General features: G+C 41.5%; 1 protein-coding gene across 2 annotated transcripts in view; it reads right to left on the reverse strand.

Moving 5' to 3' along the window:
- Positions 1 to 306: 306 nt before the first annotated feature.
- FNDC4 (fibronectin type III domain containing 4) overlaps positions 307 to 16,450 on the reverse strand; it is an 88,668-nt gene continuing 72,524 nt past the window's right edge. The window contains exons 3-8 of one of the 2 annotated variants that reach the window (XR_004538632.1): positions 14,966 to 15,081; positions 11,763 to 11,967; positions 9,692 to 9,781; positions 7,860 to 7,990; positions 3,562 to 4,329; positions 307 to 1,677 (exon numbers count right to left, since the gene is read on the reverse strand). Coding sequence is in view for 1 of the 2 variants with exons in the window: in XM_033935524.1 (XP_033791415.1) it covers positions 4,294 to 4,329; positions 7,860 to 7,990; positions 9,692 to 9,781; positions 11,763 to 11,967; positions 14,966 to 15,081 (578 nt within the window). In the remaining variant the exon portion in view is untranslated. Of the gene's footprint in view, positions 4,330 to 7,859; positions 7,991 to 9,691; positions 9,782 to 11,762; positions 11,968 to 14,965; positions 15,082 to 16,450 lie in introns of both variants that reach the window. The other variant, XM_033935524.1, reaches the window with a different exon arrangement.

Genomic DNA, 16,450 nt, shown 5'->3' on the forward strand with positions numbered 1-16,450 from the left:
TCTGAAGGCTGTGCATGCAAATAATTTCATGCATATTCTCTGTAGGTAGTCTGGAAAAACCCCCAAACAGATTATCTGAGTGTATCTCAAGGACTAGGATGAGAATTATTGATCAAGACCAGGGATTCTCAACCCAGTCAGTCAGGTTTTCAGGATATCCATAATGAAAATGCATTGGATAGATTTGTGTTCAATGGAGGTAGTGTCTGCAAATTCCCCCCCCCCCCCCGAGCCCTCCTCTCTTATCCTCCTGCTCCATTTGTGCCCCCCCCACGCCACACTCATGCCCTCCATTTCCACCCCCATATCTCTTTAAATCTTCGCCAGCGCGAGCAGCTTCTCCTGCCTGCTGCTCGCACTGGCATTGTTTTTCCCTCAGATGTCTCTTCCTGGTCCCTCGACCTAGAAGTGATTTCAGAGGGAGCCAGGCTGGCATGAGCACCAAGCCAGAATAGCTGCTCACAAAGGCAATGATTTAAAGAGGTATGGCAGGAAGGGAAGGGAGGGCAGGAAGGGAAGGGAGGGCGTGAGCGTGGCATGGGGGGGTGGAGAGGTGCTGATGCCCCCACCAAGAAGGCGTGTTTGGTGGTCCGCTCTCCCTGCCCCCCTTACTACGCCACTGATTGTGGGTATCCTGAAAACCTGACTGGCTAGTGTGCCCCGAGGACTGGGTTAAGAACCCCTGATCTAGACCAGGTTGAATTAGGGTACCTAACATCATGACTGTTCTAGGTGTGGTGAAGCAATATATTGGTAAGTGATACACCATCACCTACAAGGAACTGCTGTAGGATTTATTTCACATAGAACCTGCCAGGATCCACTCTGGGATTTTACATTATGATCAAGGAAAGTGCACATTATTCCTTTCAGAGACATTTCACACTCTGGAGATTTCTTGCTCTTGTGGAACCAGAGAAAAATGTGATCACACAACGTGTCAGAAAGGCTTCAGCTATACAGTATAACACAAGAGGGGGGTATCAAACTGGAATTCTGGAGGGGTGCAACCTGGTCTGGATTTTAGCATATCCCTCAAGGATACACTGAAAATAGACCAGTCTGCAGTCTGATGCTCCTGCTGTTCAAGGCATTGAATCAGAGATTAGGAGGAGGGCCATACTTGCTACTCAGCTTCTATACAGTATATTTGGCGCTCTGTCTCTGACTAGCTCTCTGTACTCTGTCATTTTGAACTGTATGTTTGTGATATATTTGCCTATCCACAATGTTTCTTTAAGATAGCTGAAAGACAACTAATTTGTTGTGAAGTAGAATTATTGTAGCACAAACCAATGCAGGTTAATTTTCAGTAAAATATTGGGGGTGGGGGGATTTGAAACAGCTAATCTAGGCGTTCCACATTATTCCTAAATTTAGTGGCGCTATACTTATAGCTGCTGAATATATAAATAAAAGTAACACATACAATGATATACATGCCAGTAGCGTAGCTATGGGTGGCCTGGGTAGGCACAGGCCCACCCAGCAGTGGCACCACACTGCCCTCTCTCCTCCACGGCGTCCTGGCATCAGCACTTCTATCTCTCAAGTCCATCCCTCCCCAGTATGTCTTATATGTGGCCCTGACACCTGCAGCGATTCATTTCTGCTGCCAGCGCTGGCCTTTTCCTCTGCCATGTCCTGCCCTTGCTGACATCAATTCTTAATTCCTGTCTGGAGGGATGAAATGAAAAGTGTCAAGAAAAGTGTGGAATAAATCAATTTTGCATACACCAGAGCAGTGGTCTTCAATGCGCAGCCCCTGAAGTCCTCCAATGTGGCTCGCAAACAGTTGGCTGAAAAGTTCCTCAAGTCCTGCAAATTCGTTATGTTCAACCTTGCTCACTTGAATTCTGCAGTAAGGGCCTGAATTCTCTATAGAGCACTGATTGCAGTGGCCATCAATCGTGCATCAATCATGCGATAGCGCCCTATGGGGAATTGCACCTCCGCAAAGATAGGCACCAGAAATGTAGGCCAGGGTTTTCTGGGCGTAAATTTCTGGTGCCTATTTTTGTTTTGAATTGCGCCCAAGCCATGCTCATAGTGCATTAGGGGCTTAGATGCATCTATGTAGGCATGATTCCAGTGTGTATTATTTAAGTACCAGTACACGCTTTAATGTTGTGGCATTTGTTAATTAACATAGGCGGCGGTAGGACACCTACCAGCACCTAAGTTTAGGCACTGTATCTAGAATGGGTATGGATGAAGGTTGGCATAGGGCAGATATAGGACCTACTATGCCTGTGCCATATGTATATATAGCCGTAGTACAGGTCAAAAGTCATTATTCATATTTGGATACACATGTGCTGCAGTAGTATAACAAAGCGAGAGAAAGCAAGATACACTTGCATTCAGAGAACTGCGGAAACCACACCAAAGTTTTGCTAAAACATAGAAGTGTGCATAACAAAAACAGAATTTTTGATGATGTATTTTAACTACTGTAATAAAGGCTTAAATGTGTAAGTCTGAAATTTTTGGGTGGCCCTCAAAGCTTTTTCGTGTTCACGTTGTGGCCCTTTACATGAAAAAAAGTTGGAGGCCACTGCACTAGAGGATCAATCCTTCAAAAGGGCTTCTCCGCTTAGGCACCCTGGGTAAGAACTTATTCTGTATGGACACTTAGGCACCCAGGTGCCCTTAGAGCATACTGGTGTACTTTTTTGTGCCCCCCCCTTTATACCTACTATAGACCTGGCATACATGGGAGAATATAGTCGCCTATCAAATGTTTGCTTTTCCTATAGCCTGCTATGCTCCACCCATGTGAACGCCCCCCTGTACCAAATATGAGCTGTGCCATTTGAGCACCTCTTTCTAGAATGCCATTTAGACTGCAAAATTATATTTTTATGGGTAAGTGTATTAGATATGTAAATGTTGGCAATTTGTATATTTAGGTGAACAGTTGGTGCACAAATGTAAGTAAGCTGTTAATAGAACTGCCCAATACATTTTTAAAGGCATGCTAACCAACCAAATTCATCTTAAAGAATTCTCATCCCTAATACTTAGCTTATATATCATGCTTTCTCCACATCTGAATACGTTTTTATCATCTACCTCTCTGTATATTTCTCTGTCATCTTTCTCTCCTTATCACCTCACCTTTTCTCTAGCTGTTAGTTCGACATTGTCAAAACTTTGGTCAGATTTTATGGTTTTGTATATCATAGGCTTTCCTACAGTGATATAGCAGTTCCACAGATAGCTGACCTCAAAGATCTACTCAACATATATCACATCAGAGTTAAGTAACATATTCTTTTCAATGACTCATTATTATAACATAAAAATTAGTGTTATCTTTGTTGAATTAATAGGCGATAAAATAGGACAGGGTGCATCTGATCTGATTCAATCACTTCAGGGAGTGGAACATCAAAGTTATAGATGTGTGGTGCGTAGTCTACTAGTGGAATGACCTGGGGCAAGAATTAACATGGTTTCCTCCAGAATATTTTTGCTTTTTTGATTATACTTACTAAACTATTGCTTTTTGTATTATACAAAGAGAAAAGGCTGATAAGTGGCAGAATTCAAGCTTACCAGCATGCATTTCCATAAACCTACTGGATACTGGATTCTGATGCACTGTAGAAATGAATGAGTCCAAAAGTTATCTCATCTTTGTAGTCAGTTCTTGAATATAAGATGAGTCATTTTTAGTTTAACTAAGACCGTCTTATAGCAGTTTGCTAGGCCATCATTTTCTTTACAAACAAGTGCTTCTGTCTTGAGGCCATGGCTGCACACTTAAAGACAGACTTTTCTAAGATCATATCAATGCAATTCCATTTTGTCAGTCTAAATATACTCAAGTGAGGTCTTTCAGTCCACAATGTTTTAAAACTGACACAAAACAATGCACGAGGAACCTACCATTAGTCTTTCCATTCTGAGCTCCCACAAGAATCCCTCTCTCTTAAAAACTTCCAATAAATGGAACAAGACCTTGTGCACTGCACTGAGTGGTAGGATAAATCTTGGACCTTGTATATTGCTAATTGCCTCCCTCCAGTTCTCCTTTGCTCTGTTTCTCCTCTTAACGTTTGGTCCTATAGTTGGTTATAGACATTTTGGATAGAATTCTGCATGCACAATTCCATGACAACTCCAAGCACGGGAGCCCGTAACTGAATAGGACCTGTCTTTGGAAACAGTAGTGTTTGCATGGCTGGTACACAGACTGGAAAGCTGTCACCGCTGTCCTCCTCATCTGTCTTTCCTCTTCCTTTAGAAGAATCCTTCCAGCAACAACTTCAAAAGTTAGAACCTGTGTTAGACTTCGATAATGTTGACAGAAGGAGCTTTTTTCTGTGGGTAAAAAATTTCATTAGAGTCTAAAGTTTACCATACTCATATAAGAACAGTTTAACAAAGGGTATGGCTGATCGTTCACCACAATGGGGATATACTTCAGAGTTAAACATCTCTTTAGAATGCTGTTCTTTTTATGAAGTGCATATGTTTAAGGAATACTAAAAGCTTTTGTATGGGTGACAGAAATATTTCTACTGGTAGATTTCCATTACTTCATCACTTATAAATATAAGGATACAGAGCGGCACTGTTGCCAAATTTAGGACATTTTTGGGATTGTTGTTGTTTTTTTTTTTGTTTTTTTTTACAAAAACACTGAAATTATATTCCTAATGCATGTAGCTTAAGATCTACAATACAAGACCAAAATAAAATGTCAAATTATAAAATGTATACAATTAGCAGGAATGGTTGGCATACCAATTTTCTTTCTGTCAACCTCTGAAAGAGTTCTGATGCAGGACAGAAAGATCCTGCCATATTTTGGGGTGAGATTCAGGCTTCTGCGGCCTATCTACATGCCGGAATTACTGTCTGTTTAAAGCACATATAAAACTGCATTTTTTCTGTTCTAGCTACCACCCCCCCCCTTTTTACAAAGTCATGTTGCTAAGCAGTGCACGTTAAATGCTGAGCCGCCCATTCTATTCCTATCGGAGGCTCGGCATTTATCTCACACTGCTCAGCAGCACGGCTTTGTAAAAGGGGGTAAGAGATTTCTATGATGCTGCTAAGCCTTGTTTTTTGCTTAGTTTCCCAGCTAATTATATGTTTGATTCCCTTTTATCAGCTGTACCTTAGTATCTACTTGTTCACTGTAATTCCCATCCACTGCTAATAAAAGATATATCTATCCTGGGTATGCCTGAGTAAGATTTGTTTGCTCAGAGTCATGAAAAGAACTGGGAAATATGGCCCCAGAGGAACAAAACAGGGGTGCACTCAATAATATTTATAAAGCTGACATTCAAAGGGTTTAGGCCCCTAACCGTTACGCTCCAAACTTGGCCTCTTTGAAAATGTACTAGTATCTATAGATTTATGCCAAATTTTTCAATAGGCTACTCAATTTAGGGTCCTAAAGAGCAGGTGGCAACAGGAATGGATTTAGAACAAGGGGGAGGAAAAATAGCATTGATTTTTGGCATTAAGGCATCTCAACAAAGCTCTTAAGCCTAGATCAGGTCCTCATAAACCTGTTCTGGGAACCCCACAACTAATAATGTTTTCAGAATATCCACAATGAAAATACATGAGATAAATTTACATACACTGGAAATCAGTATATGCAACTTTATCTGATGCAAATGGCTCTGCGGTCTTCAGGACAGGTTTGGCAAGCCCTGAATGAGACAAATGAATAACAAACCTAATGTTAGGTGAATTTTCAGTTGAAAATGTAGGATCCTAACTTAGGTACTCAAATGTAGGAGTTCAGGTGTTGGGGTTTTGGTTTTGTTTTTTTTAAAAGTATCAGTCTCTATATTGTTTTCTTGTTTTTGTCCAGACTAACTGCCTGTTTTACAAAGCCGCGCTAGCAGCTGCAGCGCGGTAACGGCCCCGAAGTCCATAGAGATTTAAAGGGCTTCATGGGCTATTGCCACACAGCAGCCGCTAGTGCGGCTTTGTAAAACAGACCCTAAATATTCTGGCTGTGATCTTATGTATTAATAACATTGCCTTCTATCATGTTAGACATGTGTGTGTGTATGTATGGGGGGTAATTTTATAAAGGAGTGGGTAGACTAGATGGGCCATTTGGCCTTTATCTGCCATCATATTTCTATGAACTTTAAGTTTCACCAATCTCTTGCATTTCTTTGAAAGGGTGAATGAACATGTGGATAAAGGTGAACCAGTTGAAATTATATATTTGGATTTTCAAAAGGCATTTGACAAAGTACCTCATGAAAGATTTCTGAGGAAATTTGAAAGTCATGAGATAGGAGGTAATGTCCTATTATGGATAAAAAACTGGTTGAAAGAAAACAAAGAGTGGGTTTAAATGGTCAATATTCTTAATGGAGAAGGGTAAATAGTAGGGTTCCCCGGGGGGGGGGGGGTCTGTGCTGAGACTGCTGCTTTTTAACATATTTATCGATGATCTAGCGATAGGAATAACTAGTGAGATAATTTGCTGATGACACAAAATTGTTCAAAATTGTTAAATCGCAAGAGGATTGTGAAAAATTGCAAGAGGACCTTGGGAAAATAGAAGACTGGGCATCAAACTGGCATATGACGTTTAATATGAGCAAGTGCAAAGTGATGCATGTGGGAAAGAGGAACTCAAACTATAGCTATGTGATGCTGGTTTCTATGTTAGGAGTCACTGCCTAGGAAAAGGATCTAGGTGCCATTGTTGAGGATACGTTGAAACCCTCAGCTCAATGTGTGGTGGCAGCAGCTAAGAAAGCAAATGGAATGTTAGGAATTATCAGGAAAGTAATGGAAAACAAAGATGAAAATTATATAATGCCCTTGTATCGCTCTATGGTACGGCCACAACTTAAGTACTGTGTGCAGTTCTGGTTGCCATATCTCAAAAAATATTTAGTGGATTTAGAAGAGGTACAGAGAAGGGCAGCGAAAATGATAAAAGGTTTGGGATGACTTCCCTATGTGGAAAGGTTAAAGTGGCTAGGGCTCTTCAGCTTGGAGAAGAGGCAGCTTAAAGGTGATATGATAGAGGTCTAACAAATACTGAGTGGAGTGGAAAGGGTAGATATGAAACACTAATTCACTCTTTCCAAAAATTCTAGGACTAGGGGGCATGCGATGAAGCTACTAAGTAGTAGATTTAAAACAGTCCTACTTTTTTTTTGGGTGGGGGGAGCTGTTTCACTATCACATTTTCAAAAGTGAGGGACGGGCAAACTCTGCAGGACTCCAAGGAACCTGCTTGTCCCTAGTGATTGAAAACACTATATTGAAGCACCCTCCCCACCAGCAACAGTGCAGTTGGAGAACTCCCACTCAGCTTAGAGGGAACAGGATATAAAGGTACAGCTCCTATAATGAAGGAGAGAAATGATAGGTTAACATAGTTAACAGAGCCAATCAGAAAGAAGGTACGGGAGACTGTTTTCTGTCCAGAGGCAAATCTTTATGAGGGATTATATCCACAATGTATGTTACATGATACTCCTTTTGAAAAATAATTTCACAACATCCTTCTTAGAAGTACCCTAGAGCTCCTGTTGCACAGTAATACTTCTAGAGCAGGGGTCTCAAAGTCCCTCCTTGAGGGCCGCAATCCAGTCGGGTTTTCAGGATTTCCCCAATGAATATGCATGAAATCTATGTGCATGCACTGCTTTCAATGCATATTCATTGGGGAAATCCTGAAAACCCGACTGGATTGCGGCCCTCAAGGAGGGGCTTTGAGATCCCTGTTCTAGAGAGTAATCCATGCTCTCACGTTCCATATTATTTTATTTTTTTTATTAGGATAAACCTACCTATTGAGCATTATGACTACTCCTTATACAGCAACCCTTCTGTGGGTCATGCTGGTGACCTACCTTCCGTAACAACCCTCCTGTATGCCGCTCTGGTGTGCTCTGCTCTGAGGATGGCTTGGTTTTTTCTTTGTTATTGTTAGAGTCATTGTCCTTGATGATGTCATATTGGCGGCAGAAAAGTGCAATGACAGCTGGAAGGAATGATGAGATGGAACAAAAGTGTTTTATTGCATAGGTGTGAACAAGGAAAGCCATCAGCTTTGTACCCATTCTCATGAAGAATAGCATGATACAATAGCCATTATACAAATGGTTCTGTGTACTTCTCTACATATCTTGCTTTTTTTGTCATTAATACTTATTTATTTAAAAATTTTCTTACCTGCCTATACCTAAGTGGCTTACAAAAATACAATTATAATAGTAAAACATACATACAATAATTTCTTCCATAAAACAAATACATTCTCTTAGACATCTACACAGAGTAATGCCAGTAACCTTATGAATCTCCAGTAGTCATTCATTTAAATGCTTCCACAAACAAAGTGGTTTTCAGTACTTTCTTAAACTTTTGTAAGTCTAAGAGTGCTCTTAAAGGTCCTGTCAATTTATTCCACAATGTCACACCTGCTAAGGAAATCGCAGATGCCCTTGTGCTGTCATAATGTACTTGTGAAAATTCCGTCAATGACAGTCGTATTGCTCCTTCTGACCTTAACGGCTGATAGAGTGTCATTACTTGTACATTCAAGTTATTGTATAATAATGGTAGTGAGGTAGGAAGTCATTTAACAATGCATGGCTTTTCAGCTGTGCTGCCAGGGTTGGCCTAACCATTAGGTAAGACTAAGAGATCACCTAGGGCAGCAGCTTCTTGGGGGTAGCAAAGAGCAGCTGAAGTCAAAACATAATAATAGATCCCAACAGCCACATAAACTCTAATATCCATCAAGCTATAGTTTAACCTGCATTTTTTATAGGATGTTTGGGTGTGGATCATAATTATTAGGTTTAATATCAAAATCTTGGAGGGGCTGCAAGTGAAGGGCCTGAATGTTACAGTAATTGAGGGGGTGTAAAAGTGGAGGTTTACCTAGGTCAGTGGTTCCCAATCCTGTCCTAGAGGACCACCAGTCAAGTCAGAGTTTTTGGAATAGCCCAAATGAACATGCATGAGAGAGATTTGCATATACTGGAAATGGCATGTATGCAAATCTGCCCTATGCATATTCATTAGGGCTATCCTGAATACCTGACTGGCTGGTGGTCCTCCAGGACAGGGTTGGGAACTACTGACCTAGGGTACTCGCCATTCATGCACTGGCTCTGCTATTTACAAAAATAGCACAGCTGAAAATCAATATGTGACTTTATGGGATAATTTTATAAAGCTTTTTTCTTCAGGTAAAGCCTGTTTTACAAACAGAAGAGAGCTTTTATAAAATTATGTGGCTGTATATTTGCATCAAAAGTAGGCAGACACAAAGATTGCACTGCACAAAGACATTTCAAGGGTGCAGGTTGGGTAGAAAGTATGCAATGAACGCACATATTTTATAAAAATACACAGACACACATATAGATAGATGGGGCAGGTATAAGTTTGTGTGTTTAGGCTGGCTGTAAGATCCTGTCATATGAGACTGTATAAGGCCTAAAGACATCAATTCTGCCTCTAAAAAATTGATGCCTTTAAGCTTCAAAAATAAGTGCAATAATTTTAAATGTTATTTATTTTAAATTTCTTTGACACAGCTATAATTAATCTCCTCTTGTTTTTAGATGTTTTTCTCCTGACACCTTGATTTGGCTGGGTCGCACTTATCTTTTTATTCCAATATTGCCATATATGCTTTTAGCCTTTTGTTTACCCTCACAGTTCAACTCACCTGCCCACATAAGCAGCACAACGATAATAATAATAATTTCCCCCGTCTCCAACTGCCTCTCCTTTTCCACGCCTTCCACTGTTATCTCACCTGAGGAGAGAAGAGACAGGATCATTCTGTGTTAATAAACAGGAAAACAGAATGCAAATCAACTTACTTTTAACACAGAATCACTGTCTGCCGTTGTTGTCTAGAGCATGGCAGCTGAGATTTAATGTCGACAAAAGCAGTGTCATACATTTAAGCTGTAAAAACCCAAGGGTGTGGTACAGTATAGGGGGCTGACATTTTTCTGTGCACAAGAAATGAGCAGAAGCAGGGAGTGATCTTATCTGAGGATTTTAAGGTGGCCAAATAGGTTGACAAGTGATGGAGAAAGCCAGAAGGATGTTTGGGTGCATAGGGAGAGGAATGGCCAGCAGAAAAAAAGGTGACAGTGCCTCTTTATAAGTATCTGGAAGACCATTATTTTTAACTTTGTTTTAACCTATTATAAACTGCCTAGACGTAATGATGGGCAGGATATCAAATACAGTACTTAATAAACTTGAAACTTCTCATTTGGGGGTGCTATTTTGGAGACTGTACCTTCAAAAGCCTAAGTACCTGAATAAACTCATGTAAACCGTTCTGAGCTCTCCTGGGAGAATGGTACAGAAAATTGAATAAATAAATAAAAAATAAAAAAGTGAAACAGATGGAATTGGTTCAGAAGGCAGCTACCCAAATGGTCTGTGGTCTAAATTTGATAAATTAGAATTGGGGGGGAGGGGTAATTATGCTGTATAGGGAATTATCAACATCTCCAGTTATTGGGGGGGGGGGGAAGGTTCGCTGCATAACAAAATTGCAGAGAAGAGTTTGAACAGTTTTGAGGATTTGGATTTGAGTTTTGGGAGATAGATTTCTGCAGCACACGGGGTGGTGGATGGCCTTGTCCCCATGCCCGCAGTGAGCACTTCCCCCCCCCCCCACCGTTTTGGTGGCTACCTGCGGGTAACTACCACCGTATCATTCTCTAGTCTACCCACCTCCATTCTGCTAGAACCACTTCTTACTTGGGAGAGCGACTGGAGCGATCAGAATCCCTTTAAGTTTCTCTAATGCCCTGGAATGTTTTCATCATGCCCCACTGTAATCCTCTTTTCACTTTTGCTAAAGTCATGCAAATCTTCTCTGTTAATGGCATGGCACCATATACAGTGGTACCTCGGAATCCGAACTTAATTCGTTCCAGAACCCCCGTTCGAGTTCCAAGACAATTTTTCCCATTGAAAATAATAGAAACTGGATTAATTCGTTCCTTGGTCCCACAAACTCAGATTTTCAAATAGACAGCAAGATCGCCCCCCCCCCCTGGCAGAGACAGCAAGATCGGGCCCCCACCGGCATAGGCAGCAAGATCGGCAATGGCAACTGCAAGTGGTGCTCAGCCCAAAGCTTCCCTCTGACGCGAACCGCCCAGGCGGAAACAGGAAGCTGCATCAGAGGGGAAGCTTTGGGCTGAGCAGCGCTTGCAGTTCCCGTACGCTCGGATTCCAAAGCAGTGTTCAGATTCCGTGGCAAAATTTAATTAAAAAAAAAACAAAACAAAACAGTTCAAGTTGTTCAAGTTCTGGGGCGTTCGGATTCCGAGGTACCACTGTAGGCCAGAGCACAGTACAGGGGTTCAAGGAAGGTTTGGATAGGTTCCTAAAAGATAAAGGGATTGAGGGGTACAGATAGAACCAGAGGTAGGTTATAAGAATGGTCAGGAACCACTTCACAGGTCATGGACCTGATGGGCCGCCGCGGGAGCGGATCGCTGGGCGCGATGGACCTCTGGTCTGACCCAGTGGAGGCAACTTCTTATGTTCTTATTTCTGTATCTATATGATTTTTCTGCATTTCATTTTTCATTTAGCACTGAACATTATTCTTTATTAATTTTTGACATTTTATCAGATCAGTATGTTGCTATCATTGTTTATCAACCAGATTAACTAGATAATTGAATGAAGGAAATATGGAAAATTGAGAGGGCTCTTGAGTTACAAGAAATGGTTGAAGGAGAAAGGAAGATGGTGCTTGCCTTGGTTGGAGCTGTTGGATGGCAGTCGGTCAGTTTCTTTTAGGGTACGGAAATGGACCCGTCTGCTGGCCTGGCTTTCACTGTGCAGCCCAATAGACTGCACCTGGATAATGTAATCTGTGTCCTCCTCCAAATCCCACAGTACACAGGCTCGATTTGTGGTGTTGACTTCTCGAATGAACCTCTGCATTTGGCCATCCTGTCGCTGTGAAAAAAAGGCAACGTTATAAATAAGGCTGCATTTTGACTAAAATTTTTAATTGCAGTTAGTTGCACAATTAAGACTATGCTGTTTATTTATTTCCTACTGTGGCTCTTTGCAGCTCTAGTCAATCAAGCCTCTTAATCCCCCCTTGCACCAGGTACAAAATAAGTAGCTGTATATAATAATAATATAGATTGCTTTGATTATAACCACAGAAAGGAGGTAGATCAAATCCCATCCCCCTTCCCTAAAGGACTGATAATCTCCCTCCCTACTTCCATATCCAACATCTCTTCCCCCCCCCCATTCTTTCCTCTCCTCTTCACCCAGATCCATTATATTTTTCTATCCTGGGGTTAATTTTCTCTCTCTCTTTTTAATCTTCTTCTCGCCCTCTCTCCCATTGTCCAACACCTCTCCCTCCCTCCCTTCTGTCCCATGAGCAATGACACAAACTTGGTGGTGAGCAGCACCAAACTCTTCTTGTGGCTACTGGAGTTTACTGCCTTGGACATGTTTCCATTGGTGGCCTCTTCAGTTCTGCTTACGGGCCTGCAGCTCACTCACCTCCTCAATCGTGGGGTTCGCATCTGCCCTCACCCCAACTGGTCTATTGTTGGCCCCTAACATTGGCAGCATTTCACATTGGTTGTCTGCAACCTGCTACAATGCTTTCCTTTTGGCTCATCCTGGCTTCTCTGATGTCACTTCCTGTTTCTGCATAGCCATGAAGAGTCAGAAGGAAAGCTTTGGACCAGGTTACAGGCAGCATATGTGCAACACTGCCGCTACTGGGGACCAACAGAAAACTACTTTTAAAGTAGACTGGTATGGAGGAGATAATATTGAATCGTGGGTGGGGGAAAGATGCCGAATAGCGCTAAGGACAGGTTTAGGAGCAGAAGAGATTTTTGGAGTAGACATGCAACATGATTAATTTTTAAAATCACACTTAAGTTTTTAAATTGTGATTAATAATTAATGCACTAATCTCAGAGTTAACTATGATTAATTTGCAGCCCTAATTAAAAAGTGATGCTAAAGCAGCAACAGCTCAATCTGAGAGATTCAGCAACCAAAGCATCTCAAGTACCAAAGACCATTTAAAAGTGAGCTTTGAGTTTAATTCTATTCAAGGTAGCTATCTATAGGTTACAGTTTATCTTTTCAGATAGTTGGCTAATGTCCAGAACAGAGAATGAGATGGCTCTAGATATAGGGTTACCAGATGTCCGGAATTTACCCAGACATGTCCTCTTTTTTTAGAAAAGCTTGGTATATTTCCATGAAATGGCGCCACAGTCTGTTAAGTGGCATCACTGTTGGCTAGCTTCATTCTTCAAAACAACTGTGACAAAAGTTTGACAGCCATTTGAATTGACCACGTTTGCATTTATCACAAAAATGGAAAAAAACAAAGTTCTGTGGAGTGATAAAAGTAGGCAGCTGCGCAGATCAAAGCCAAGTTAGATAAAAGTTCATGGGGACCCTGCGCCAGTGTTGAACACTATTTATTTCTAGATAAATGAGTTTAAACATGGTTGTACATGCACTGAAGATGAAGCGCGCTCTGGACGCCCAGTTGAGGTCACCACAAAGGATATGACTGAGAAAATCCATCATATCGTTATGGAAGACCACTGAGTGAAAGTGCGCAAGATTTCTGAGACTATAGGCATCTCAAGTAAATGAGTGCACAATATCCTGCATGAAAACTTGCACATGAAAATTTGTGTGCGTGATGGGTGCCGCGATTGTTGACCAGAAATGCACATGAAAGAACATTTCAATGCAGTGTTTAGTGGTGTTTAATTGAAATCCGCAGGAATTCTTGCATCGATTCATTACTGTGAATGAAACTTGGATCCACCACTACACATTCGAGTTGAAGCAACAGTCAAAGCAGCGGACAACAACTGGTGAAAGTGCACTGAAGAAAGCAAAGACTGTTTTGTCAGCTTGGAAGGTGATGGCCATTGTTTTTTTGGAATTACCAAGGAAGATTCATGGTTGACTACTTGGAAAAGGGTAAAACAATAATAGGAGCCTATTATGCAGCATTGTTGAACCATTTGAAAGGTTTGAAGGAAAAACAGCCAAGATTGGCGCATAAAAAAATGCTCTTTCGCCAGGACATGAATTGTCTCAATGGCAAAATTGCACGAATTGGGCTTCAAATTGATCCCTCATTCTCCCTATTCCTTGGACTTGGCCCTGTTTGACTTTTTCCTGTTCCCAAACTTAATAATTTTGCTTGGTGGGAAGAAATTTTTGTCGTATGAGGATGTCATCAATGCCTCAATGAGCATTCTGCAGAGTTTGACAAAACCTATTTTTCAGACAGGATGAAAAATCTAGAAACTCGATGGACTAAGCAGATAACCATCAACGGAGACTATGTTGAGAAATAAAATTGATTTTTCAAAAAAAAAAGTTTAATTTGATTTTTTACCAAACTTTTCTCGTTGTACATGCAAAATAGGGCTTTTAAAACACTGTTATCACATATGCATGCTAAAGTAGATGCAGGTTAAGAGTGCATAAGCAATCCTGGGATTGCAGTTTGGGTGAACATAGTTCCAATGCAGCCAATGAATTAGCATATTATAATAAATATGCTCTTTGTCTAGAGCAGGTGTGAATCTGGGTATGAATCGTGTGTATGAGCATATTCTGGGATTATATATTAAAGAGGTACTTTGACATCTATGTTGTCTTTCTAAAGTAGTCTTAAAACCTTTTTGACTTCTTACATAGGCAACCTATGATAAAATGACACCCATCCCCCCCCCCCCCCGTTAAGATCTTTATGCTTGAATGGGGCATAAAGAAATTTGTTGGCAGTCTTTGCTACATTGGGAGTTGGGAAATCCTTAAAACCTTCTAATTAAAAGGATGATAAGGCAAATTATGCTAGATTTAAATGTTTTCACATACTCAGAGATTTCTAACAACATCTACTGAGCACGCAGCGTTGGTTGAGCAGTAAAGGTCCTACCTGCTGTAAGATGGCATAGCCAATGATGATATCACCTTCAGGCACATCCCATGACACCGTTGCTGAGTTGGCCTTTAGCTGAGTGACAGTCACATTGACAGGAGAAGGAGGTCTGTCTGTGGGATCCAACAGAAAAGGTCAGAAAGGGCGAGTAAGACAGAAAGACCAAAAGTTAAGGCAGATCAGGTAGTAAGATTTATAGTACTCTGGAGTCTATGATCTAAAATCTGTGTTAAAATTAGCAGCTAAGGAGTAGTTCTATAATGGTGTGTCTACTGTATAGAGGCATCTAGAGGGCGCCTGTGTGGTGCCTGGTTTCCTTTATAGCAGTGTCTTATAAACTTTGCGAAGCCGCATCACACTCAATGTGGTGGCTGCGGCTCGAGGGCATCCAGAAGTGCGTGCACGTCAATACGATGATGTCATGCACAAGTATGACATCATCATATTGAAGTCCATGTATGTGCAAAGGCCTTCCAGATGGGACCCTAAGCCGCCGCGGAGGGGGGGGGGATGCTGGAAGGGAAGAGGCACAGAGAGGAGAGGTGCTGGCACCGGCTGCCTGCCTACAGGATGTGCCTCTTGCCGCGAGTCAGCCAGCGCTGGCACCTCTCTTCCTCCCCAGCATCTCACAGCACACCTGGAATCTCAGGCAGCACACAGTTTGCGATACACTGCTTTATAGACTACTAGCCTATCCAGGCATATTTGTGCCTATATTATAGGTGCAAGCAGTTATGCCAGCCATAGAGCTAAATTTAGCTCTATGGCTGGCATAACTGCTTGCACCTATAATATAGGCACAAATATGCCTGGATAGGCTAGTAGTGCCTAGGTGCCTAGGTGCATAGGTGGATTTTTGGAATGCAAATAGTAGCACATACATTACAGAATTATCTCTTATGCATGCTATCCAATAATTTTAATGTGGGCATTACCTCCCATTTTAGTGCAGGATGTATAACATTAGCGAGATACAGAACATATTGATATAAAGCTGGCTGCCTTAAAGACAGGATAATGCTGCTGCATTCAATAGCCTCTCCAGAGGAAGCAGGCCCTGTACCCACACAGTCCTTCAATCCCCACAAAGTGAAGTAGCATCTGAGTGCCGCTCTTCTGCACCCCCTACATAATAGCAAAGAGAACCCCTAACTTCTTACTGGCTTGGCCTCCTGCCTTCAAATGGCATTGCACAGGAGCAAACCAAACTCTGAACCAGAGATAGCACAGTGCACAAGTAGAAACGGATTCGTCTGTCAGGTTTTATTCATTTATTTATATAAGTTCCAGCCTGCTTAAATCCTAGGTGGGTTACAAAACCACATACATAAAGTACAAATAACATAAGCATCATAAAACAGTAATATATTACTCAAACATTTTCCTCCAAATTTTAAACAAAAAATGAATATACTTTACCCAAAGGGGAGGGGCCTTAGGTGTCTGAGCCAATCAGGGCCTTAGGCCCCTCCCTGTGCATCC

The sequence above is a fragment of the Geotrypetes seraphini genome, chromosome 3 (genome assembly GCF_902459505.1).
Source record: "Geotrypetes seraphini chromosome 3, aGeoSer1.1, whole genome shotgun sequence".
Classification (NCBI taxonomy): Eukaryota; Metazoa; Chordata; class Amphibia; order Gymnophiona; family Dermophiidae; genus Geotrypetes; species Geotrypetes seraphini.